We start from the raw sequence: 24505 nt of genomic DNA on the forward strand, positions 1-24505 counted from the left end.
TCTTAGCACACCTACCGCAACCTGAAGGCCCTTTGTGTTTTGCAGTTAATGGAGGCTGGTCGTCATGGACTGAGTGGTCAAACTGCAATGCACGGTGTGGCCGGGGCTGGCAGAAGCGATCACGGACCTGTACCAACCCCGCTCCGCTCAACGGAGGTGCATTTTGTGAAGGAATGTCGGTGCAGAAGATTACCTGCACTTCTCTTTGCCCCGGTGAGATATGCACAGCCTACTTAGGAGTAACTCTGGGTGTCATATTTTTGGGAGAGCTCTTTCAGTCTGAAATGCCAGATAGACAGTTGTGTTTGAAGAGCCCACTGAGGTAAAAAAGGAAATTGGAAATACTTGCAACCTTGTTTAGACTGGGGTTTAGAGCCTTGTGTAGGGTCTGAGCAGTAGTCACAAGCACCTTGTGGCCTGATCTGCCAGGTTTGTCAGTGCTTTAAGTTGCACTGAAGTGAACTAAATACTGAAAAACCAGAACTGGTTCAATATGAAAAATCCTGCAAGTGGATGGGGGTGTAGGGAAAGGGGCGGGGGCCGGTGATGTTCGTAATGCTAGAAACACAGAAACGTAAGCTGAGAACTTCACTTGAAGGTATTATTTACCTTGCAAAAGTTTGCTTTCAAGTATATGACCCGATGAAATTGAGCTTATGCTTTACGTGGGGCATGGTGTGACATCCCTGGCCACTGGACTGTTCCTTTGTTCACCTGAAACCTCCCTTGCCGGATTGTGGAATGGATGTTCCACGTACACCGCTAAAGGAGGTCCGTGGGGTTGTACACAGGTCTGGTTTAACAGATTGCATTTGCCTGCGGTCACAGCGTAACTTGTCTGGATTCTGGCAAATCTCTCCTCTAGCTTTTGTGAGGTTTTAGTTGTAACATGTACTGAACTGGGATTTAAATAACTTAGTATTATTTATATATTTCTCTGTGTTCATCTGACTGTTCTTCCATCTGATTTATCCCTGAAAAAGAAAGGAACTGTGGAAACCCTTCTCATTTGGGACAGGGTCAGTCAGGGGTAAATCAGTCAGCAAAGCATCCCCTTGATCCCTTGTCTTGCCCAGGGCATTAGCCAGAAGTCTAGCAGGCCAGCTATGCTCTTTCTGTAAATGTCAGCATCATTGCTCTGGTAGGAAAGCGTGTGGCTTCTCTGCCTCAGCCTGTTTTAAGGTAGAATTTGTGTTGAAACATTAGAAGCTAATAGCGAGGTGGCAAAGGAAGTGTTTCCTCCTGCAATTGAATTGACTGCATTTGCAGAACGTTACAGGCCGGTGCTCTTTTAAAAGCTTCCAGATTGCAGGCCTGAGGTGGTACATTCTGATGTTGGACTTTAACTTCACATCTGATGGAAGTATATTTATTTCTCCTGAGAATTATACTGTGTTTTACTTGCTGTGACCTGAGGAGAGATATGAAACAAGTATTCTTGGTAGGACCTCTTGACTACACCAGTTTGATATGCAGTGATGGTGCTTTTTTCTTCTTCCTCCCTATTCAGTGGACGGAAGCTGGGAGGTGTGGAGCGAGTGGTCTGTGTGCAGTCCGGAGTGCGAGCATTTGAGAGTTCGGGAGTGCATCGCGCCACCTCCACGGAACGGAGGGAAGTACTGCGAGGGCTTGAGCCAAGAGTCAGAGAACTGCACTGAAGGGCTTTGCGTCCAAGGTGAGTAACAGTTGGCACTGGATTGCTTTTAGGAGGTACGGCCGAAAACGTCTGCTGTGATCCAGGTAGCGTAGCACCTCTGCCACACGCTCATGTCAGTAGAACTCTTCTGGCTGAAATATGACTCTGGAAAAAATAGATTGTTTTCAGAGGGTTGCACGTGTGAAGCTGGAAATCCACAGTGGTTTCTGAGTCACTGGATTTGTGTAGCATGTACTTACCTATTAATTGTCAGATTATTCTAAAAATCCAAAGAAAGGGGTTTTGCAGTGTGTAATTACGACCACCTGCTACAGTGTATTCCCCAGAATGTACTACTTGGCCTTCTACCTTTTCTTGCAAGTAAATTGGCAAAGCACCAATGTGATTGCTCTTGGTGCAAGAGCTGTTCAAGGTCAAAGTTTACTCCATTTGTTGCAGGCAAATCTATTTCATAGTGAGTTCCCTGCGAAAGGATTTGCCCTTGATAAATCTCTGGAAAGCATCTGACATTTGGTAGTTGCTACTATCAACAAACAACAAGGAGCCAAGAAAATCAGCCCCGCAGCTGTAGAGTTGCAGAACACCTGGGGACAGCTGCGTAGTTTCAAAACCAAGAAAAATTCAGAAGTTTCTTCTTACACTGATTGCTGCTCCCTACCCATGAAGTGATGCTGTCACCTCATTGCTTTTAAGCGATGAAATGGCAGCTGCGGGAGCAGTCAGGAATGCTAGGGCTGAAAGATGTAAACTGAAATAAGTTACCTTTAAATTTATATTTAAATAGTCTTTCTCTGTTTCTATCATAGTGCATTACCTTTCCTTCTTGATCTTTTGCATGTATGTGTTCACGTTATGCCTAGCAGTCATTTTCTTCTTCCACCATGATGCACACAGTAGAAGGAACGTGGCTATAAATCCCTAAGCTTTGTGCTCGAACCGTCACGTACATGCTCACGGCAGTGTAAGTGCCTGTGGCCGTCCCCACGTGCGCCTCCCAAACGGTTGGCTGTTTCAGAGGGAAGGAAACGGTCACCATGCCCATCCAGTCCTTCAGTGAAGTACATCTGGTGACATGAGGAAAATAATTTTCTAAACAAAATGAACTCTGGTTTTTGCCCTGAGGTTTCAGTAATTTCTTAATGGCAGATAGCACTCTGTGTATCTCTTCGGCCTTCAGAAATACGTGTACCTCAGCTGAGACATTAAATTATATTTTGTTTGGATTTGGAGGGAGGGAGTACCCAGTCTTGCTATCTGTGTCTAACTGCTTGAAGTTTCCTGGGTTACAGAACAGCTCTCTGGCTCCAAGGTGCCAGGCAGGCAAGCTTAAAGGGACATAAATGAAATTTAGACTTCTTTCCATCCCTGTGTTTTAAAAAAGAGTAACTACTGAGAATTTGTGAGCACCGCAATTCATTCAGCTTTTGAGGACCAACACGGTGATCACATGATGCTTTCTGAGGTCTTTTTTCTTCCTGTACACAAAACGAATGCCCTTCCCTGCAGATGGCTTAATAAATCCAGAATCCATCCATGTGTGCGGATTGACATATCCGTTGGAAGACTGGCAGGAGGATGCACTGGAGTGCATGAAAACATCCAGCTGAGGTCTGCACAGTGGCCATTGTTTGTGACAGTCATGAGTTGACTTACCATCTAGTTGGCTCCTGTGATTTTCAGCAGTTAATAGAAGGGAGCCCCATTCAGGGCGCTGCCTCCGAGGAAAGCCTTAACGACGCTGCAGGGCGCCGCAGGTTACCTGGGCTACCCTGGGATAAAATCCTTTCTTACTGCGCAGTGACCTGTCAGTGCTGCGTGTCATCTCCCATGCTGCGCTTGTGCTTCAGAGGAAGAAATATGGATTATGCTTATTTTGGTAGTTTGAAGGTGGTGTCCACCTTTTATTACCTCTGGTGAAACCCACAGAAGGAGCACGTTGGATTTCTCAAGCCATCTGTCAGTGTGCCCTGTTAAGAACTCCAACAGCAAGCGCTGAGTGAAAGCCCTGACCGCCAAATTATTTGAGAGATGGGCTGTTGGAATAGTTACAACATGGCAACTAACTTATTTTTAATTACTTTCTGATTTTTTTACTATTATGGGTTTTTTTAATCTGTCTCATGCTTCGTATAAAATCAGGCTCTTTGGATGAGGTGCTGTCTCTCTGCTTTATGTTTGTACAGCACCTGGCACAAAGAATATTGTTATTAATGATCCACTCACTTATCTGACTAATGGCACTGCAGTAAAACAGAAAAATGCCCCAACGAGTTGAAATCCAACTAGCACAGGATTTCATCAGCGCCTTTTCAGAAGAATTTTAATTTTTCTTTGCTGTGACATTTAGAATCACTTTATAGATGCAGTTTTAAGAAAATGTAATTATTTTGCACAACCATGTGCAAACAGAAGTGAAGTAAGCAGGGTATGGCTGGAATACAAAAGCTCTCTCTTTCAAAAGTGAATCACTTTTCTATACTTGGGACTTAAAATGCTCTTAATAGGCGTAAAGGGTTCTTAATACATTATCTGTAAAGAACTAGCCTTCTTTACAATAAGTAAATTTATCATTGTGGGTAAAAAGATCCAAAAAGCATTTTTTTTAAAGTATGACTGTTGTACAGATTTAATCAACTTAGTGTCAGCTCTGAAAAACAAAGTCTGTAAAATATAACTTTGATGTTGAAAATGAACTATCAAAATCATTTTACAATGGATAAGTGGCATAAGTAATAAAAACTCAATTTTGTTATTGAAATGAAAAGCCATTTAAAATCTAAGCCTACTAGAGATGCGTATGTTGACATCAAAGCAATGCTATTTAAAATTTACAAAATTAAATTCTCAGCTTATGCTGAATATTGGGAGGGAGGGAGGAGACGGGAAGTCAGCTGCTGCTGGATTTTCCGTGGAGAAATCTCATTTCTGTTCCTTCTATAAGGTGACATGGCAGTTAGCGGAACTGTGAACTAACAACAATACTCTAAAATTAATGGAAGATTTCTCTCTGCACACCAGCTATTCTTCTCCTAACATTAGAATCAGAAACTGATCTCCAGGTATTTTCTCAGGGGAAAAAAAAAAAAAAAATGTACTCTAGTATAATTTGGAGGTGGATGTGTTGTCAATATTCTCCTTCCAATATGTGAGTTCTTCAGTGGAGCGGAGTGAGCAGAGTAGTGAAAGAGGAAGCGGAAGCCCAGTGCTGTAGAAGCCGTTGCTGGTGGGCCGCGAGCGGAGCCGAGGTCAGCTCTGGCCAGCGCGGTCTCTGTTTGCCATAAGCCCGGCTCCTCCTCTGGCTGCGGCGGCAGCGCAGGGAGCGCGTCCCGGTTCTGAAAGCTGCATTTCCGTTTGCATTCAGGTAGTCCGAAGGAGTACGTGCCCCTTGCTCCTTTCATCGTGGAGCATGGTACCATTGCTCCTTTATGGGTTGTGCTGTAGGTATATACTTAAGTCAAATTATTTTTAGGACTGTAACTGTGTTCTCAGCCAATAGGAATTGATGCAATTACCCTATTTTAAAAAATCTTTTTCCCTTGTTCATCTTCCAATATGTGCCTTTTCTGCTCTGCTTTTCCTCCCATGGGGAACAGTGAAGAGAATGCAGTACTGTGCTACAGAAAACCAATCTCTTGGAGGTTATTTATCAGGCGCAACTTGTTAACTTTGTTCCTTTCGCAAGGCAAAAATAGAAATGAAACATTTCTTTGGTTAACAAATAAGAACTTAAATGAAAGTAAGGGTGAGAACATAAGATGCCAGGAAAGTGTAGGTCTGCTTCTAAACTGGCAGAAAAAATACCAATCCTTAGCATGCTTTTTCAAATTTGGGTCAGTAAATGAAACGGTGATAAAACAGGGTCTGCTCTCAGGTTCTTTATTCGGTCCCTGACAGGAGAGGCTGGGAATGGCACCCTTTCATTCACAGCAACATCGGGTTCATCACTTTGGTTTTGGTTTTCTGGGTGGATCCAGATAGTGCAGTCCTTAACTGAGGAGCAACTGAAAGTGCCTCTCTTTCAGGGAATTTCTTCCAGGACTTGTTACAATTACATAGCTAGAAACTTATACGCAAAGGAAAGGTGGAATTATTTTTTGTTTTGATAGATATGAGAGATTGCCAGGCCTGCCAAGTTGGGAGAAACCAGAGGTTGACTCAATCTGAATGAGGAGTTCATGGTCCCTGCAGACAGCCCTGATAACTGCGTCGTTCCTTGCATATTTGTTCTTTCATGGTTTATTCCCCACCAGTATTCTCGGTAGTGTACTTTTCCATGGTGGATTTCTCTCTGTCTTGCAGAGGTGAAAGCTTTTATTTTGCTCAATAAAATAGAGGAGTTCGTAGAGGTTTTTTTGTTATACTTTTATCTATTTGCTTTAAAGTTATTTTTTTAGAACTTCAAACACTATCGATTTCTTTTCCCAGTGCCCAAAGAAGAAACAAACATGTAGGCCAGAAGCACAGGAACTACAAACATGTTTTTACTAATGCATCATTAATCACAAGTAATTTTGTTTTTCATTTTTCAACCAGCTGTGATACTGAATATTGCCAAGAGGCTGCTGGATCTAGCAATCTCACCAGTTTATATGGCAGAGGCATTTCAGTTCTATTGCATTTTTCTGTAGATAGCAGTGTATGGCAGCAGCATGAAAATGTTTGTTCCAATTGCAATTCTCAAGTCTGCAACTGGTCATTTGATGTTTATGTACATAATTCCCTAGCAAAAATAAAAACAACCTCATGAAGAAAAAAAACCCACACCTAGCTTTTTTGGCAAAGCCAAAATCCAAGAATCTCTTGGGTTAAGTATTATTAAACCGATGATTTTTACAAATAGTAAAAGTAATAGAAGGCACCTCATAATTAATTTCTTACACGGGATTGTGCCAATAACCAGCCTCTAGAAGTAACGGGTACCAGATCCTTCATACAAAAGGAAATCCAAAAGCTAAATCAGGGAACAGCTCAGAGGGAATTTCCTTACAACGCAAAGCATCTACAAAATGGATATAATCTTTCCTGCATCAGGATGTCTGTCCCACATTTTATTCTATTAGATTAGTCTAATTCTGCTGAACTGCTAGCCTCCATCGAATTTTATAGCAATAAGTAAGTTGCATGTTGTCTTGTTGTTTTCTTCAGACAAGCGTTCAACAAGAGCTATTGGGGTAGTGGCTTAAGTCAGGCAGACAGTCCGGGAAACTGAGGAGTGGCAGAACCGATCCGAGCTGCGCTGGCAGAGCATGCGGGGCACAGCCTTGAGACAGCGCTGGCAGCCCCACGTTGAACCTCAACTCTGTGCGGGGTCTGGGAAATGGCGTCGCGTTCCCCAGCCGCTGCACTGGGGCTGCGTGTGCACCCACGGAGTCTGCACGCACGCAGCGCGGGCGCTGCGCAGGCCCAGGTCTCCTGTTGTCTGAAGATTCCTTTTTCAAGTGTGAGGCTATAAAGGATAACTCAGCTGCTTCCTGCAGGGGAGGCAGAGAAGCCTCATTTTTGGGAGATGCACTGCTGAATAAAACCTAATTTATAATATATTTGCATATGTACGGTAGTACATTCATTCTGTATGTTCTTCATAGATGCATACAGATGCCATTATCAGTGTATGTTTACATACATAACTATGAATATATTGTACACTTTGATAATTTATAAATTACTTCTTAAATTTCCATCACTAACCTTTCCATATATCAAATATACAAAGAAATAATTAATTCTTAACTGACTTTCTTTGGCAAGTGATCTACTTCAAAGTATTGAGCTTCCTTATTGCTGAGATGTGTGGTAGTCTAAATGAAAGCATCCAGAAAAGCTAGCAAGTACTTGAATTAACCAAGTGAGAAGTTATTGCAAAGAAACATCCTGAAAGAGATTTAGAAAAAAAAAAAATTAAGTGAAAAATATCGGCAACATAAAATACTCATATTGTCAGCAAACAAGGAGAAAATGTTTCATTGATAGAGCCAGACAGAAGCAATATAGGAAATGGATATGCTCCATGTAAATTTATTAAGTGCAACTCTCTCTCTCTCTCTCTCTCTCTCTCTCTCTCTCTCTCAGATAAAAAACCTCTTCATGAAATAAAACCCCAAAGTAAGTTGGTTTGTTGTTTTTTTTTTTTTTCCTTCTTGTAAATATTATTTTTCTCATCTTGTCTGCCACTCTGGTTTATTTGTTTAGGAGCTAACTAAACCTGAAGGTTATACGAAAGGCTTTCACATCTGCTGAAAGCACCTTTGCAGCAGCTGTGTGATCGTAGGTGTCGGACTGAAACTAGAGAAGTGACCGTTCCGTAGTGCTGTGTGTCCGACTGAGAGCCCTTTCCACAGCACTGCTGGTCCCGAAACTCATCTCTTGAGGGCTTGTAAATAGAAATAAGGAAATTAAAATAGGAGTTTGGCGTTCTGGGTTCAAAGCTCATTGTGCTACTGACGGTGTGATCCTGTTCAGCTCCTTTGGCCGTGATCTGTCACCTGGGAAGGGCCTTTACATGCTTCATGCTGTAAAGGGTACGTTCGTCTGCTGCTCGGTGGGGCTTCTGTCCTGCACTCTGAGTCTTCCCTTGACTTCAGTGGAATTTTGGTTTAGAGCAGCACATTTGGAGTGAATTAACTAACTGAAAAATTTCATTAAAAAAAAAAAAATCAAACAACAAACGGCACACTTCTCAACAAAACCGCAGTTTCCATGAGGTCTGTCTGCTTTAAAGCTAAGACACTAGTTTTTGTTTTATAATCCATACACAAAGTTTTGAGGATTTTTGATTGCATAAATTTCAGCCAAAATTTTCCTTTTAATTTTGACAAATACAGTTATAAACACATTTTTGGCTTAATTCCTTTGAAGGACTTAAAACAAGAACCCAGGCATACAATTGTTTATATCTTGTTTGCAGATACATATTTTGTAATACATAGCAGAAGAATCTAGGTTTTAAGTCTGACTATTCCTCCAGGATACAGGAGCATAGGGTGATCAGATTATTTGAAATTTTATGCAAGTTGGGCCCTAAATCAGTAGGAAAACATTCGGAAATTGAACAGTTCCAAATGTGTAGGAAGCTTGCATGGGAATATTCCTCTTTCACATTTCTAGTTCTTAAGTGTTTCTAATGATACACAAAGTCAACTTTAGGTAGTTCAAAAATGTGCTGTTGTTGCCTGGCTGCTTAACTTTTTAAATTTTGTCTTCTGCTTGTCTCACTGGAACCATCTCTTAACTGGTCTGTGTCATAACTTAGCTCAGGCGATTGATATGGTTTTGTTTGTTTATCTGTACAGTTTCCATTTAATTGGAGAATCCTGAAAGAATATCAGTCAAATTGCTTCTTTTTTTTTTTTTTCTGATTTATTAAAAAAGTAACTTTAATGGAAGTGATTTTAGCATATAAGATACCTAGGAGAATTACAGAGTTTATAGCTATGGGATTAAAAACTTCGAATACAGCTCGTTGCTATTCAGCGGAACAGGAACTTAGCTGAAGACTGCACGAGTCATCATTGATGCAAAATCCAAGTCAATTATGAAGATAATTGAGAAACAACCTGTTCTACTAAATAACCTCTTACAGGATTCGCTGACTTTTGATCCTTGTATAGAGAGATGGACTTCAGATCGCTAAGGGGTACCAAGAGAGTGAGAGTGACGGAAAACTGGGGGAGGATGGGAAGCTGGAAAATCTTTGAAATCTCCTAGCAAACTCTGACGGTAGAGGGGAGGGAATGTATGCCCTGCATAGCTTCTGGGAAGCACTTATTGTAAATGAGATAATTTAATCAATTACATTTCCTAATGTACTAAACCAAATGTTTCATTTTCTGCTCCTGCACATCTTAAATTATCTTCAGGTGCTTTATGAAACTTAATCATAGTTAATAGAAACTTCATTACCATCAAATGTGCTTTCAATAAATGTTGTGTAACAGTGTCAGGAGGTGGAGTGAAATACAGGCTACGATTACCACAAACACGTGTCCTGTAACGGCACGCATGAAAATCATGGTGCTTCAGCAGCACCTCTGGGCTGGCAGGATGCAGTTCATTCAATAGTAATGGCTGACTAGAAACATTTTCTTTTCTAGTTTGTTTGGTTTTCAGTTTGTTCCCTTCTGGGAAAAAAAAAATAAAAGCAGAAAATTACCCCATTCCCCAAATTTGCCATGCTTTTCTTTTTTCCTTATTTTCTAGTCTCTCATAAAAGGAATTATCCATAAGAAAAGAAAGAAAGGGAATAAATTAAAATTACTTCAAAAAACCCAGTACTTGTTTCTAAAGAAACACATCCTAAATAACAATGAAAGTCCCCTTTCTTAAGCAGTTGTGTTCCATAGGAACTCTTCTAAGATCAAGCTATTGAAAAATCTACTAAATTCTGGAAAGGAGATAATTTTCCCCTGAACTCATGGTAGTTCCTTTGGCTTTGTGGGTGGTTTTTCCCTTGCAATGGAATTGTTATGGGAACACGTGAATAACTCTTCCAAGTCTTCTGTGGAACAGAACAATGGCCATTTTATTAAAGACAAGGAAACTCAGAAAGAATAACTGCAAGAGTTCTTCATAATTTAATTTATAGAAAAGTGTCAAATTCATGTTACAGGGATACTTAAAAACATTAACTGAAAACAAAATTATTCTCTCTAGAAAAATTTTACTTGAGTCAAACTGTTCTCATTTTTTAAAAATTGTCTGCTTGCTCTCATCTTTAACCCCCCATGTACAACAGTCCTCTGCAGTTAGAGAAATGCAAAACTTAAATTATCTGACATCTGAATCAATTGAAAGCAGCAGCTAAACTATTTAAGTAGATTGAGAGTAATAAATTACAGTTACTTACAGGTGAGAACTTGAGGTGTGGTTTATGTTCTGGGTTGGATGGTGAAAGATTAAGTCCTACATTGGCTACCTGTTGCTGTTACGGTGGCAGTAATTTTTTACTGATAGATTACTTCTGCATGTTTCAGACTTTATTATCCCAAGAAGGCAGAAGAGATAATTCAAATTCTCAGCACTTTTCTGTTTTAAAGTAATGTTCAAATGGAAGACTTAAAGATGCTTTCTGGTGAAATAGCTGTCAGCTCACTGCCCTTCTCTGGAAAGGACAGGAACCCACTCGCTGTTAGGTTTCTTCTGCCAGTGGAGATACGCAGAATTCCTTCTCTTGGCTTACTCATTGTACTCATCACCCACAAAAATTAAGTCAGCAATAGAGTTCCATAATTAATTCCCTGCAACAACAAAATCACTTGGGAATAGAAAATTGGAAGGAATAGAAGTGTAATTAGTAGTTTTCTTTGTGCACCTGATTGTAGGGAATAAAATGGAAGTAAACCAGTATGTGATTAAGGCATCGGACTGGGATTCAGGTAGACTTGGTTTGATTTGAGGTATTTCTGTAGTCGTCCTTCGTGACTCTGTCTTTTTGCATTTACCTTTTGCATCTGAGATAAGAGAATATGGGCATCTCCCATTGCCAACTAACAGCTTACTTTCTAGAATTCCTGACTATGAACAGAAAATGCTTAAAATTATCTTTACAACATTTTTCAAGGGGGCATCTCATGGAAAAAAATGGGTAAAAAGGCCTCAGAAAAAAATCTTTTTCTCTAGTAATTGATTTAGTAGAGCTGTGTGGCAATTGTAATGTTCTAAGAAGCTGGATAAGAGTTACAAGTTGATTCAGTTGTGATTACCTGCTGTGATGTGCCACAGAAAATGGATTTCTTCTGAAAGCTGATATTGGCGTGGAAACTTTGTGGGTTTGTTTTGTTTTTTTGTTTTTTCTTCTCAGCAAATTCTAAATGTGTTAAAAATGGAAACCTTTTTCAGTATGAGGTTATTTGAAAATTCAGCAGAATTTTTGCAGAAGTATTTTCTGGGATAAATCCGAAAACTGATTTCAAAAGGTTCATTTTGGGTTGGAGTGTTGTCTTTGGGGCTGACTGAGAGAGTGGAGATGGAAGGGGTGTTTTCTGTTAAGGAAGTGTGAGCCAAACAGTTCGTTTTACTTTTGATTCAACTGCCCAACTAAAAAAAAAAAAAAATCTGTTGCATTGCCTTATTCGCAGCAGATCTCCCACGTGCCGCAGCCCACTTAAAGCAGCGTTTATGTAGGCGGTTTCCTCGCTGATGCAGTTCATACGGCATTCCAGATCTGTCGGAGAACGGCCGGTCCTCAGCCACGGCGGGGGCAGCTGCGGGGCCTTCCCAGAAGTTCAGCTGCTTGCACTGGTAGTTGTCAGACAGTTCGTTTGTGTAGGAAACTGGTGAGCCAGGAAAATTAGCTTTTTTGATGCTGCCCGTAGGTACTCATTTAATTTATCTCAGTGGTCTGAAGTTTCATGTTAATTTTAAAAATTCAGCTAAAATAAAGTTATCTGCCTTTCTGTGGAAAAACATATGCACAACAGAAGGCTTGTCCCAGATATTAAGTAAGTAATTTTGGTAACTGGCTATTTATTAAATGCTGACTATATCTCCCTACCCTGTTTCTGTATATTGCAGTTTATTTATTGCTACTGAGTAGTCTGGATTTCCTAGTTGTTTTTTGTCACTGTTATTTGTTACAAATAAATGCATTCTCTGTACCAAGCGCTTCTCACTTGATAGCAGAAGCGCCCTATAGTGGGACAAGAGATGACGTATGGGGCCAATACACGATTGTCTCTTCCTCTAAGCTGGAGTTTGGCGTTCAGGAACTATCTAAGGACCCACTAAGTGTACGCGCCAAGTAATCTAATTTCATGATACGTGGTCCCAAATCCAAGATGATCTAGAATAGCGGGACTGGATAATTAAATTACATAATACTGCAGTTTTCATTTGGATTCGTTCTTTCAAAGCAATGAATTATTCTTCTCTGCTGTAAAAGTTTGAAGTCTTAAAAAACTTGGCTGTAGGCTCAATGCATGGGTGTGATCAGAAGGAAGGTTTGGTTTCCGACCTGTTTTTAAGGACCAAACGTGCTTGTAGGACTCCAAGAAGATCTGTGGGATCTCCTCAGCTGCTTTCTGAGCTGTTCCTTCTTATACCAAAGCTCACACAGAAAACAAAGAGGGAGGAAGGGGAAATCATTAAGATTTTTTGGAGGACTCATGACGTCCTGTATTAGCTCCAGAATTCCAGCCTAAAACTCCCTGGCCATGCCTGCAGCCCCCTGTAACACCCTGTGCTCACGGCCAGCCAGCAGCAGTCAGAGCCTTTTCATGTGCTACTGACTTGGTGTCTCCGCTTTCTCTCCTTCCAGATATCGAGGCTGCCAGTGACATTGCCCTGTACTCCGGGCTGGGAGCGGCAGTCATTGCTGTAGCCGTGCTGGTGGTCGGCGTTACCCTTTACAGACGGAGTCAGAGTGAGTACGGCGTGGATGTGATTGATTCATCTGCACTGACAGGAGGCTTCCAGACATTTAATTTTAAAACAGTCAGACAAGGTTAGTGGTGTGATTTCATTTTCTTCTCTCCAGAGCTGCTGCTGCAGAGATGCTGAGCGCTCGCTCAGCGCCTGGCTGCGGGAGGCGTGCCAGCTAACGCTGAGCAGAGCCGGGGAAGGGCGGCTGCAGGGCGAGGAATGGGACCTGGTGGTCAGGGCTCTCTCGCTGTCTCTCTACTGATTTGCCGTGGCAGCTTGGACAAATACTTCATTGTTCTTGACCACGCTCTTAAGTGCTTTAGAAATACTGTCACTAGCTGCTACACTGACATTTCTGACTTACAAACCAAAACAAACTCAGAAAGCATGTCTGTGTTCCTTCCTTCAGTTACAGATCTGTTTTCTTTACTCCAAAAGAAGTGATTAGTTTTTTACTGTTAATTTGAGAAACCCGACTTTAAGTATTTTTCGAAGCTGCAGGTAGCGTGCAAGCATCCACGTTCTGAGGTCTGCAGGAAGTAAATGTGTGTAAACATCTATTGACTTAAACAAACCCAAACAAACAAACAAAAAACTTCTGAGAGGCACCGATACGCTAAGATATGGAAGCAATATTTCCTTTGACTGAAAACAGCACTCGTGTTTTCTGGAATGTTATTTCCTTTGGGTGGAATGGTGGAGAGGAACACAAATGGTGATGACTTAAAAATACAGTGGTTTTTTAATTCCATACTGACATTCTGACGTCGGGACCGCCTGATTGTGGGTGGGGTGTGAAAGTACCCCCAGGTCTCTTCTCTCTTTGGCAAAGTGAAATATGTTGTGGAGTTTTGTTTGGTGGGGGGTGTTGTTATTTTTTATTGTTGTTTTTACAGTTACTTTATTTTCAGGGAGATGTTCCTCATCCAAGCTTAAATTGCAAGAAATTGGAAAAAGGGTGTGGTAGACAAAGGTTTCTGAAGGATGTTTTACTCATTCATTAACAGATCCAGGCTTTTAATTAGCATCATGTAATTCCTAATGACAGTCTCAAATAGTAACCTTTTCCTTTGTCATGCAGTTTCCCGTGAAAGTTTGTTTTGACCCTGGGGAGTTGTTTGTTTGACTGAATGTTTCTAAACATGGCTTCTGGCCACTGAGAATACCCGAGTGCGCCTGTTCCCCTTACATCAGGACACTGTTAGCTCGGTTTCAGTTGGAGCTTTTTAAATAAGAGCATTTGCAAACTAAACAATCCAGCTGAAAAAAAAAAAAAAAAAGCTAGTTCTCTGTTTGGTTTGCTGAGAAAAGAGAGCACAGTATTGATCTACAGACAATGGATTAGAGTGATCCAAATTTTATTCGTTGGAGAAATGTGTTTATAATGTTAGCACCCAGCCTGCAGTCCCTCAAAGTGATCCCATTTTCAAGGATGCAGTACAGATAATTACCAGAAAATCAGTTACTTCAGAAAAGTTTTATTTACTGCAAACCAAGCAATGAAACAAACAAACCCTACAAAAACAAATTAAAAAAGACTGCACCAGCTAAATCTTTCCATTCCTTTTCTTTTTTCCAGAGTGTTTTCTGAACTGAAATGCTCCCAAACGAATACCTGTGGTATTTTTCCCTCTGTTACTTGTCCCATTTTCTTTTCAACCCAGTTTCCCTCAGGCCTGAGCTATCATTTTGTGGAAGCTCATGGAAAAGCTCTACAGGAAGATGTTTTCACCCAATGGGTTTTTATTTAAAAAAAAAAACAAGAAAAGAGGAAAAAGAGAAAACAAACAAACAAAAAAGGCATCCACACAAACCTGAATCCAGAACAAAAAGGAAACTCCTTCTTGGATTTATGCAATCTGGAGTTGCCTGAAGCGCAGAAAGCATAGTAACCTGTTAAATCTATCGCATCGTTTCTGTTTTTTAACATTACCTTATGTGATTTTTGAGCTCTGAGACTCAGGAAGAGCAAGTAAAAAGAAAATGGTGGATAGGTCAGAAAGAGATTTCTGATTTAAGACCTTAATACAGAACTAACTCCCTGATCTGCTTCATTCTGCCAGGTAACTCCCTGCTTTTGAACTCCTCCATGCAGCCTGACCTGACGGTGAGCAGAACGTACAGCGGACCCATCTGCCTGCAGGACCCCATGGACAAGGAGCTAATGACGGAGTCTTCGCTCTTCAACCCGCTGTCAGACATCAAAGTCAAAGTTCAGAGTTCCTTCATGGTGTCCCTGGGAGTGACAGAGAGGGCTGAATATCACGGAAAGGCACATTCTGGAACTTTTCCTCATGGGAATAATAGAGCTTTTGGTACCATACAGGCTAGAAATAAGGCTATGTATATTCAGAACCTGTCTTCTCTTTCAACACGGAGTGAACTGAAGACAGCTGCCATCTTTGGACACCTGGGTGGCCGTTTAGTGGTTCCAAACACAGGTGGGTAGGTCCTTTCTCACTAAAGGCATATAAAATAATTTTAGATTTAACTTATTTTGTCTGATGGTAGTGTTCTATAACCAAATAAACAAAAAGAAAAAGTAGGGGCTCTCTTAATGCAAATTTTGGGAAGTAGAGCATGTTGCCCACCCAGGAGATTACTGATCAGAACAAAGCCTGGGATGAGTAGTGAAGAGGCATTATGCCTATTTGAAGTGTTATAAATTGCTGCCTCTATTGATGTCTTCAGCATGAAAGTCGTATTAATCAAAGCTGTTGCTTACTTGGATCCTGGTCCAAAAGAACGGCACCCCAGAAAGTAGGTCGATAATGGATCAGCATCTTATATAATGGGGTCATATTCAAAGCAGAATCTACACACATCAACATCTGACTGCGTTAACGTTGTCAGACGCGATTACGTTATTGAAGTCTGCAGCGTGTAAGAAACAGACGCCTCTGGAGAGCAGCTTCCACTCTCAATGAAAACTCTAGTGCAGCTTTCATTAGCATTTACTCCTGGCTTGCCGTTTCTCTTTCTTTTGGGTAACAGCTTGACAGATTCCTGTAGTGGGGCACTTCAAAGTCAACTGGCATTTCAAGATTGGGCTATGCACTGAAACATCGCAGCAGAAATGCTCAATTTGCATTGTTTAAGAAGTAGAGTTTGTTTTATGACTTCAGACTTTTGAGAGGCATATTTTAGACTTAAGACATTGTTTGTTAAATTAGCTGAAAATATATGGCACCAAATTAGAATCAAATAAAGGATGTTAAAGTCATCGTCCTGCAGTATGTTGCACTGCATCACAATGTTCATACCATGATAAAGAAAATTCCTTCTGTTGGATACTCTCTTCTTCAACATGGCTGATGGAGCAGAAGTCACCAGACACCGCCACTGCTAGCTAAGAGGGTATCTTTCGACCTCTGGTGACCTTTATTTGAAGTCTCCTTTAAATTCAACTTTGATTTCATGACTAGTGTGTCCAAGCTTATCTCTTAGTGTCTAGCTGAACCAAATGCTTTAGAGCTTTGTCTTTCATGTTTCATAAAATGGGTACTTTAAAGTTTACCATAAAACGTGGTCTGTATTTAGACAAGATTGATAACAGTATATAACTCAGGGATATAATATTTAGTGTACAGTCACATACAGCACATGGATTTCTCACAGATTGTTATCATGTTCAGGAACTAAAATCACAAAGGCGGAGGCACTAAGTCAGGTCATGAATGAAGCAGTCCCTCGTACCATATATTTAGCTACTTTATATAATAATAGTCCCATCAATTATCTTATTTAAATACACATTTGGTCTGCTTACGATTTATGTACTTCCTTCTTCCTATTCATCTAAGATCAAATTAGCTAGCCAACTGTAAATTATAGCACAGTCACGTTACTACTTAGCAGAGGTTCTGCACTGTGTGACACATGCCAAGCAAAACACAGTCTGTATCCAGTATGCTGTACAGCAGTTTAATTCCACTGGTACTCAGCAGTCTGCCTGAACCCAAGGATGAAGAGAAGCCTTCACTTACATCTGGACTGTGAATCCCGTGTCATTTAGTGACACAAAACAATGGGAAGTCAACTATTTAAAAGTTCTGTTGGAGCAAGAAGTTTTTAGGCACATGAGTCTGTATAATTCCAGGCTTTATAAGACAGTTAAATATTATTAACGGTGCATCATATTAATAATATATTTTCCTTTCGTCTGAGAATGCTGTAGTCAGAGCCACTATCTCAGAGGAGCACTCTTCTGCTCTAGTAGATGGTCCTTCTAGGTCTTGTAAATAAGAGGCCAGCTGTGCATTGTTCTTTACATCAGTGCCTCTCCCAAAGGTAAGTTCTGCCTTTGCTCTTTCGTAGGAGTCAGTTTGTTGATACCACATGGAGCTATTCCTGAAGACAGTTCCTGGGAAATCTATCTTGCCGTCACCCAAAAGGAGTCCAAGTAAGAAGCACATTAAAAAACCACACTTGATCCGTAGGGGGTTTTTTTCAACATTGCGTTTGGTGGGACAGGAAGGTGATGTTTCAAATGCTGGTGGATTTTCAAAAATAGACAAGTTACTTCTCTGAGGTTCTCAAGGTTTCAGCTGTGTCTTACTTATTTCAAAGACAAGATGAGAAAAAAGGAAACAAACAGAAGAACTATGGCAAATACAAGTCAGAGGGGTTTTTTTTATGTTGGTGCAGCATGTATGTTGCAAATGTCTGTCATACAAAAGAAACTTAGCTCATTTCTAGACGCTTTAAAAACTTTTAAAATGTTCTCTTAGATGCACAGCACTAGATGCTGTTGCCAGCTGCACATGTGAGTCTTTTCATCGATTCCACTGTAATGACTTCAGTTGCCATTATTCTGCATTAGAAAGACAATGGAATTTGGCCCAAAGTCACTTGCTTTAGAATGGATTTTCCCCTTTTTTAATAAATAAACATGGCCAGAGAAAGAGATGGGTTTAGCAGATTTTGATAGCTGTTCCCATAAGAAGACTTCCTAGCAGCTTTAATTTTCACACATGGATCGTAAAGAATCCAAGCGCTCTGCGCTCTTGTTCCCCTGAGCCTGACAGCCACACATCAGCAGAACCCAAGTTTAGTTCAGTTTGCTTGGTTCACTCGCTTTCAGGCAGAAAATGATGAAACCCGACAAGAGAGTAAAATGACAAAACTGGTCTGTAATCGAGGGTAACTCAGGAAATGAGGAGAGCTCCTTTAGGCTTTGTATCATTCTCAATAAAGCAATACCTGGATTCAGAGGGAAGGCAAAGCTTATGAAATGCTAGCTCTAGTGATGAACTGCAAGACTGGTAGAACGTATTCTTTGTTTTTAGACAGTTGTTTTTTCTTCCCTGAAACCATGTTTTGGTGTTTGTGGTGGGGTTTTTTTAATGAGGTAAAAGTTTGCATTGTTTAGTTTCTAAGGTAAGCTTATTCTAAAGTGAAAACTTTAGAAAACTGCTCCGTTTGGTTCTTGGCAAGTTCCCTGTGAATTGAAGGGACTTGGGAGATACTTGCACTGCTCTCTAAGGCCTGAGGTGAAAAGTGCTAGAAGGGCTTGGCGTAAAAAACTGTCTAGTTGCCAGACTGAGATACGACAGTGCCAGTAGTGGGTCAGGATGCCTCAAGTTGCACTTGAAGAACTAAAATGCATCTGAAGTTGAGTCTTAAACATCTTGTCTGAAATTACAGTAGTAGAAGAATGGGAGAGAAAAACAGGAATTTGATGTCAAGTTACTGTCTAGACACTAAGCACTATTTAAGATACCTCTGAAATGACTACACCGTTCAGTGTCAGTGAGTCGTGCTGTCTGCTGTCAGCATCAAACCTCCACCTGCTGTTATAAATACTTTTCCCAGTTCCTCTCTACTGTTTACAATAGGTTTTCTTAATTTTGTGACCGTGTCGAATCTAGGCAGAGACAGTCTAGTGCCTGGATGAGACTCTCAGGAACACACTCATGTTGCAGGCAGCAGCAACGGCAGTTTACATCTCTTCTGTTGGGCTGTTCACCTTGGCGTCCCTCCCCTTTCCCGTGCTAGGTAGAGCTCTACTGCTGCAGGTAGACTAAACAAAACTTCTTGCTTCCTGCTGTCAGTAATGATGGTTTTAAATAAAAAAATCAATAACCCAGAGTCTTTCCCTATTTAAACCTAGGGGAACATCTAGGTGCCTGACGTCAGCATCTAAAGTAGCAAGGTATTCTGTGTCCTTAACTGCCACACGCTGCTCTTCCACGCTTCTCAACAACTGTGCTTTAGCTGGGGACAAAGCAATCTCTCTACTGCGCTTGCCTGGAGGATGAACCACTGCTAAATCTTTTGAGATTGTCAGATGAAAAGTGACAGGGATAATCAAATTGTATTTAATTGAAATAAGCTACTGAAGAGCACTCTGCAGTCCCCCTTGTTGAGGTGTTGCCACAGTCAGCTGCTGCGTCTTGTGTGCATCTCTGTGCGTACAAGACCGCGTCTTCCTCCAGTGAAAAGTGTCAGTGGTGCTTTAAACTCACTGAGGATCAGGTATGTGCAGATTGTCTAACAGGGCTCGTTATTCTGGAGTGCAGCTTTGCTCCACTGAGGGTTTTCAGTTAAATTTTCTGACCTTTTTTTCTTGCTGTAATCTAAACTTCTCTTGAGTTCATGTCTTCTGTTTTTGACGTTGAGTCTTTCTGCTGCTCCTAACTCTGCATGAGGTTGGCAAACTGTTCCGTTCAGCTTGTGCACGGACAGAATTTATTGGTCCTACCTTCACACCCAGTCTTACAAGCTGCAGTGAGGCACTCCTAACAGTATTTTTGCAAAAAAAAAAAAAAGTTCTTAAATTCTTAAATAACTTCCTTAGTTTTCTCAAACTACCTTTCATAATTTACATTCCAGACATAGCTAAGTGAACAATTTGTATTGTATGCTCTGATTGAGTAATTTCAGGATGATTTCAGAAGGCATCGGTCCCAGGCGGGGAGTGGTTCACTGATTAAGCTCGTTCTGAGTGCTTGTGGGAGGGACACTTTCTAGAAGCAGTAATCAAGGGCAGGTTTGTACAACTGGTTATAGTTCTCTACAGCAGTTATTTCTCTCATCTCGCTCACCTTAAACATACATTCAGCTAAAAGCACTGAAAAATTGGTGAGTATATCAAAGAAGAGGAGATGTGGAAAGAAGAAAATAACAGCGTGTACAGTAAATATTTACTTACAGTAACTTACAGCCAAATTATTGCTGGAATTTCCCTTTAAGAACTGAAAGATGCAGAGCTGCCTAGAAATTTTAAAGCCTAAATTTTTTTTCAAAACTTAAAGTGAAATCTGTTTTAATTTTTTTCTCCTCTGATATCTGTAAAAGGAAGGCAGAAGGAAAAAAAAAAAAGCCCAGCTGTTTTATCTGCAGAAATGAATTAAAATAGGTTAATTAAAAGCAAGCAGCAAATTTTGCCTACTGTTTTCCTTTTTTGTAGGCAGAAGCAGAGGTAGCAAGCCAAACCAAAGATTATCACAGGGAGATTTTTCCTTCCTTCTTTAAAGTGAAATTCTGTAAAGTGAGACAAAAGCAAACATTCTTCCCCCCCCCCATCAAAATACTGTATTACTATATTACTGTATTACTGGGTGTAATAAATCTGACTGTTGCACAGACGTGCAGGGAGCCTCCTCCGTTCTTGCCCCTGGGCTTCCCTGTCCTGAGGGCGGGAGGAACTGCCCGCAGCTCAGAACTGGAACCTGCGTGTACGTGTGCGGGGCAGACAGCAGAGCAACACTGAACCACGCTGCAGACCTGCTGTGGGAGCGCGTGGTCTGTCACGCAGGTAGCCCTGAAATGTAGGTGATTGCTCGTGTGGCCAGGCACAAGGCGAAGGGAAAAATAAGGGATTAGGGAAAGAGCATAGTTTGGGGGGGGGTTTATTTATTTCACAAGTTTAAGCTGTATCACCATTAAAAATTAAGTAGCTCAAGTTGTAATTTCTGAATGAAATCTTGTCCACATCATATGGTGGTCAGTGGAATTTAATTTAATACAAGAGTTCAGCAGATGGGTAGATGCAGACAAGAAGGACGTCCTGTGCTCTTGCAGAGTTTTTTACTCACCACAATAGGTACCTTGTGCATCTTAAATGTGTGTGAGAGAACAAGGATCGTGGTGTTTAGCTTATCTAGGACTAGTGGGATAGCTAGCACTTCTAATCTTCGTTTAGCTGTTGAGGTAGATTGGTATGAAGTACACTTTAAAAGACACAGAGGAACAGAGATGATTGGGGATCTGATAGAGCTGTGCTGAATTCACTGTTACTGTGTAGTGGGAAAATACTACAGATACTGTGATGGGATTATCAGCTGGTTTTGCTGTAAATTGATACAATTCTCTGTGGAATGAACTCACTCGCTGTATCCTAAAGAGAAATCAAATTCAAATTCGAAAATTCTACTGTGACACGTGTAACTAAACAAATCAGTGATGGAACTGGTGGTCCCTCCAAAAAGACACCCAACCAAAAGGTCTCTGGGGCACATACACATGGGCTTCACTGCACGGATCGTCTAGGATGATTCTTGCAGCTAGAATTTCCTAAAGAACCGCAGACAAAACCAGCTAAACTCAACCTTCAAACACCATACGCATGCTTTGATGCTGGTAGAAAGTAGGGGTTATTGATGTGTGAAAGAAACAACAAAGCTATTGATTCTGGACCAAGCGAGAATTAGAGTGTGAAACGTCTCTTGCCTGCTTGCATAATTCTGGCATTGTGCTTAAGCCAGAAGGACTAAGCAGAGCCACGCTGGAACAGAGGTCACCATCGACTGCTTTGCTCCTGGAACTAGAATGCCTCAAGATGCATCGCTGAAGTCAGTTACAGGAATTACAGCTAGTGAGTGGTTCAGGGCAGTTAGCAATTGTCACCTGGTTAACGGGACTGGGATCTGCAAGTCTCCGCACTGCTGGCTGGAGATGATCTTGCTGGTTCGCTCCAGCCAAGGATCGGCCAGAGCCTGTAGGTAACTTAGATGGAAGGACTCGCCCCTAGGCCACGGTTAACATCCCCCGCTTACCCGATTTGTCACCGACTCTGCACAGGGATTGTAAGGAAAACACATTTATGTGGGACAGGGTTAAATTTAGGTTTGAATGCAAGAGAAGAAAAGAAGATTCTTGTCAGATGCTTTATCTTTACAGTTTATCAAGCCGTTAATCTACGCAAACCTAGGTGATTACATTCCGATTAGCTGAATCCCTAGACTTCAGCTGTGCTGGTGGGATCTCCATGCGCTGTAATGGAGCCCCCATGCACGTACCTGCTCTGCAGAGGTCTGCATTCCAGCAAAAAACTTCTGTTCCTGATATCTGCTCTAAGTTACCCAGCTTGTTCATTCTGCAGCATATAAATATGTGTTCAGTCCAGGGAGATCAGACTCAATCTGGAAAGATTTATGAGACTGTGTTTTTTAACCATAATTTGTTTTATCCTCACTCCTGTGAAAATATTGTTGATGACAGTCTTTGAAGACAGAATTAGATGGTAATACTGCCAGCTGGTGCATAAAGCAAGGCTTACTTGCATAGAGAAATTTTAGTGTTGTGTTTGTTTAAGCAAATTGAAATGTATTTTCAAGACCAGAATCCTAAACTGACCAGCCAATGGTTTGAGTAGATGTCGCCTAATGGTTTTGGTTTATCTCCAGCTACTGCTTCTACATGAAAATTAGCACAGTAATTGGCTTGCTTATCCTTTCTGTAACAGATGAACGAGGTACTTAGATTTTCATATTTTTTAGATTTAATATTAGATTTAAAATATTTTAAAATCTGCAGTTAAGTGAATTTTCACTATTTATTAAAAAAGAGCCTGACGGACGTTATTGTCTTCCCCGCCACACGAAGCCTACAGCCAGAAGGCACAGAAGTTCTTCTGGGACCAGAAGTAACCTGTGGGCCCTCAGATTTGTCTGTCAGCACTCCGTTTGCCCTGACGATACCACACTGCGCAGAAGTAAATTTGGAGCACTGGAATATTCACTTGAAAAAAAGGACACAGCAAGGAAAATGGGAGGTAAGTGTCTACTTCCACTCCTAGTTTAAAGCTTGTACTAACGATGGAACATAATTGCTCTTATTCATGCAGGCGCCAAAGATTATGTAAGTGATAGCATCAGACATCTTAAAGAAATAATAATAATAAAAAAAAGATTCTGCATTCTGTTAAGAAGCAGCTAAACTATTTTTAACTAGTGCAAAGATGTGCAAAAAGGGTCAGCTTTTTGAAATAGCCCATGTGACACGAGAAAGTATTCATTTTCTCAGATCATTTAACGATGGAGCCAGCAGCCATTTATTTTTTAAAACATTGTTTTGATAGATGATAGCTCCGAAAGAGACTCACCTCAGAGCATATCATTATATCCACACAAGAATCTATCGTGGTGTAAAGAAAGTTATGGAACTGGTTAAAAATAAACACTTCAAGTTTAACTTTTTTTTTAACCTATAAGTATCCTGCTGATTTTAAAATCTTGTCTCTTTGTATTCAGTGATCACTCTGTGCTCATAACCTCTGAAGGATTAGTGTACATTAAATGAAATATTTTGCTTTTTCAGTTAAATGTGTATTTTCTGCTCCTGATTTACTGGGGAAATTAAGCTTTGTGCGTTCCTTACATGGGCATTTGATCATTTGTGGCCGTCCACCTGCATTTTTTAAGGCCACTCACCCTCTTCAGCTGAAACTGCTTGGCAGGCAGCAATCTCAAACATACTAAACTGTCTGTCTGCATCACTTGCAGAGACAGTCTACTAATAATGCTCCTGAAGGGATGGTTAGAGCGTGAATCGAACTGTTACTCAGCATTACAGAGTCCACACTGGCTAGGAAGGTGCTGAATTTCCCAACGATGAAGTGTTCTGTACATGTTAGCGTAGCCGCAGAACCCAGTAACCAGACACAAACCCGTAGTCAACCAGGTTTTATTGCGCTGCTGATGATGAACTGTTCGGGTCATTGCACTGTGAGGGGGAAAACCCAGTAGTTAAAGCATTCCTGGATGCCATAACTCGCTCTATCCTTTCCTCCTCTAAACCACCACATTGTTTGTTGCCCTCATTTAAACATTTGAAGTTCACCTGAGTTCTCCTACTGTAGATGCGCTCAGTGCCTGCTCAGCTCCATGGGTGTTGGTTACAAACACTCTGGAGTTAATGAGGAGCATAACACCAGGCTGCAGGCGGCTCAATACCTCATCTAACGATGCTGTAATGCAGAGCTGAGCGTGAAAGGCTAAAGAGTGGGATAGGTAGTTTTTTGATGAAGGTAAACATAATGGTAATGGATGTTCTGAAAGGAAGTCAAATACCAGCTGTTGTTCAAGGTTTGCTTATTGACTTTAATCTTCCAGGTAATTTCTTAACTTGACATTGGGAAAAAAAATAGCTAGAAAGTCAAAAGCACTTGAAAAAAGATGCTAAGATTGCTTACATATCATCATTATTCTGTACACGTTGAATTCTGCGCACTATATAGCCATAAATCCAATTGCTGACTCAGGGGTAAAT

The 24505-nt window shown here is 40.9% G+C and overlaps 1 protein-coding gene across 1 annotated transcript in view; it reads left to right on the plus strand.

The window, feature by feature from the left end:
• The window catches only part of UNC5D (unc-5 netrin receptor D), a 74409-nt gene that overhangs the window by 35008 nt on the left and 14896 nt on the right, over nt 1–24505 (plus strand). Inside the window, exons 5-11 of the mRNA XM_086767728.1 lie at nt 46–213; nt 1511–1675; nt 7727–7759; nt 12909–13094; nt 15076–15453; nt 17330–17414; nt 22841–23009. Coding sequence (XP_086623854.1) covers nt 46–213; nt 1511–1675; nt 7727–7759; nt 12909–13094; nt 15076–15453; nt 17330–17414; nt 22841–23009 — 1184 coding nt within the window. The remainder of the gene's footprint in view (nt 1–45; nt 214–1510; nt 1676–7726; nt 7760–12908; nt 13095–15075; nt 15454–17329; nt 17415–22840; nt 23010–24505) is intronic.

Source organism: Chlamydotis macqueenii, chromosome 27 (assembly GCF_036417535.1).
Source record: "Chlamydotis macqueenii isolate bChlMac1 chromosome 27, bChlMac1.mat, whole genome shotgun sequence".
NCBI lineage: Eukaryota > Metazoa > Chordata > Aves > Otidiformes > Otididae > Chlamydotis > Chlamydotis macqueenii.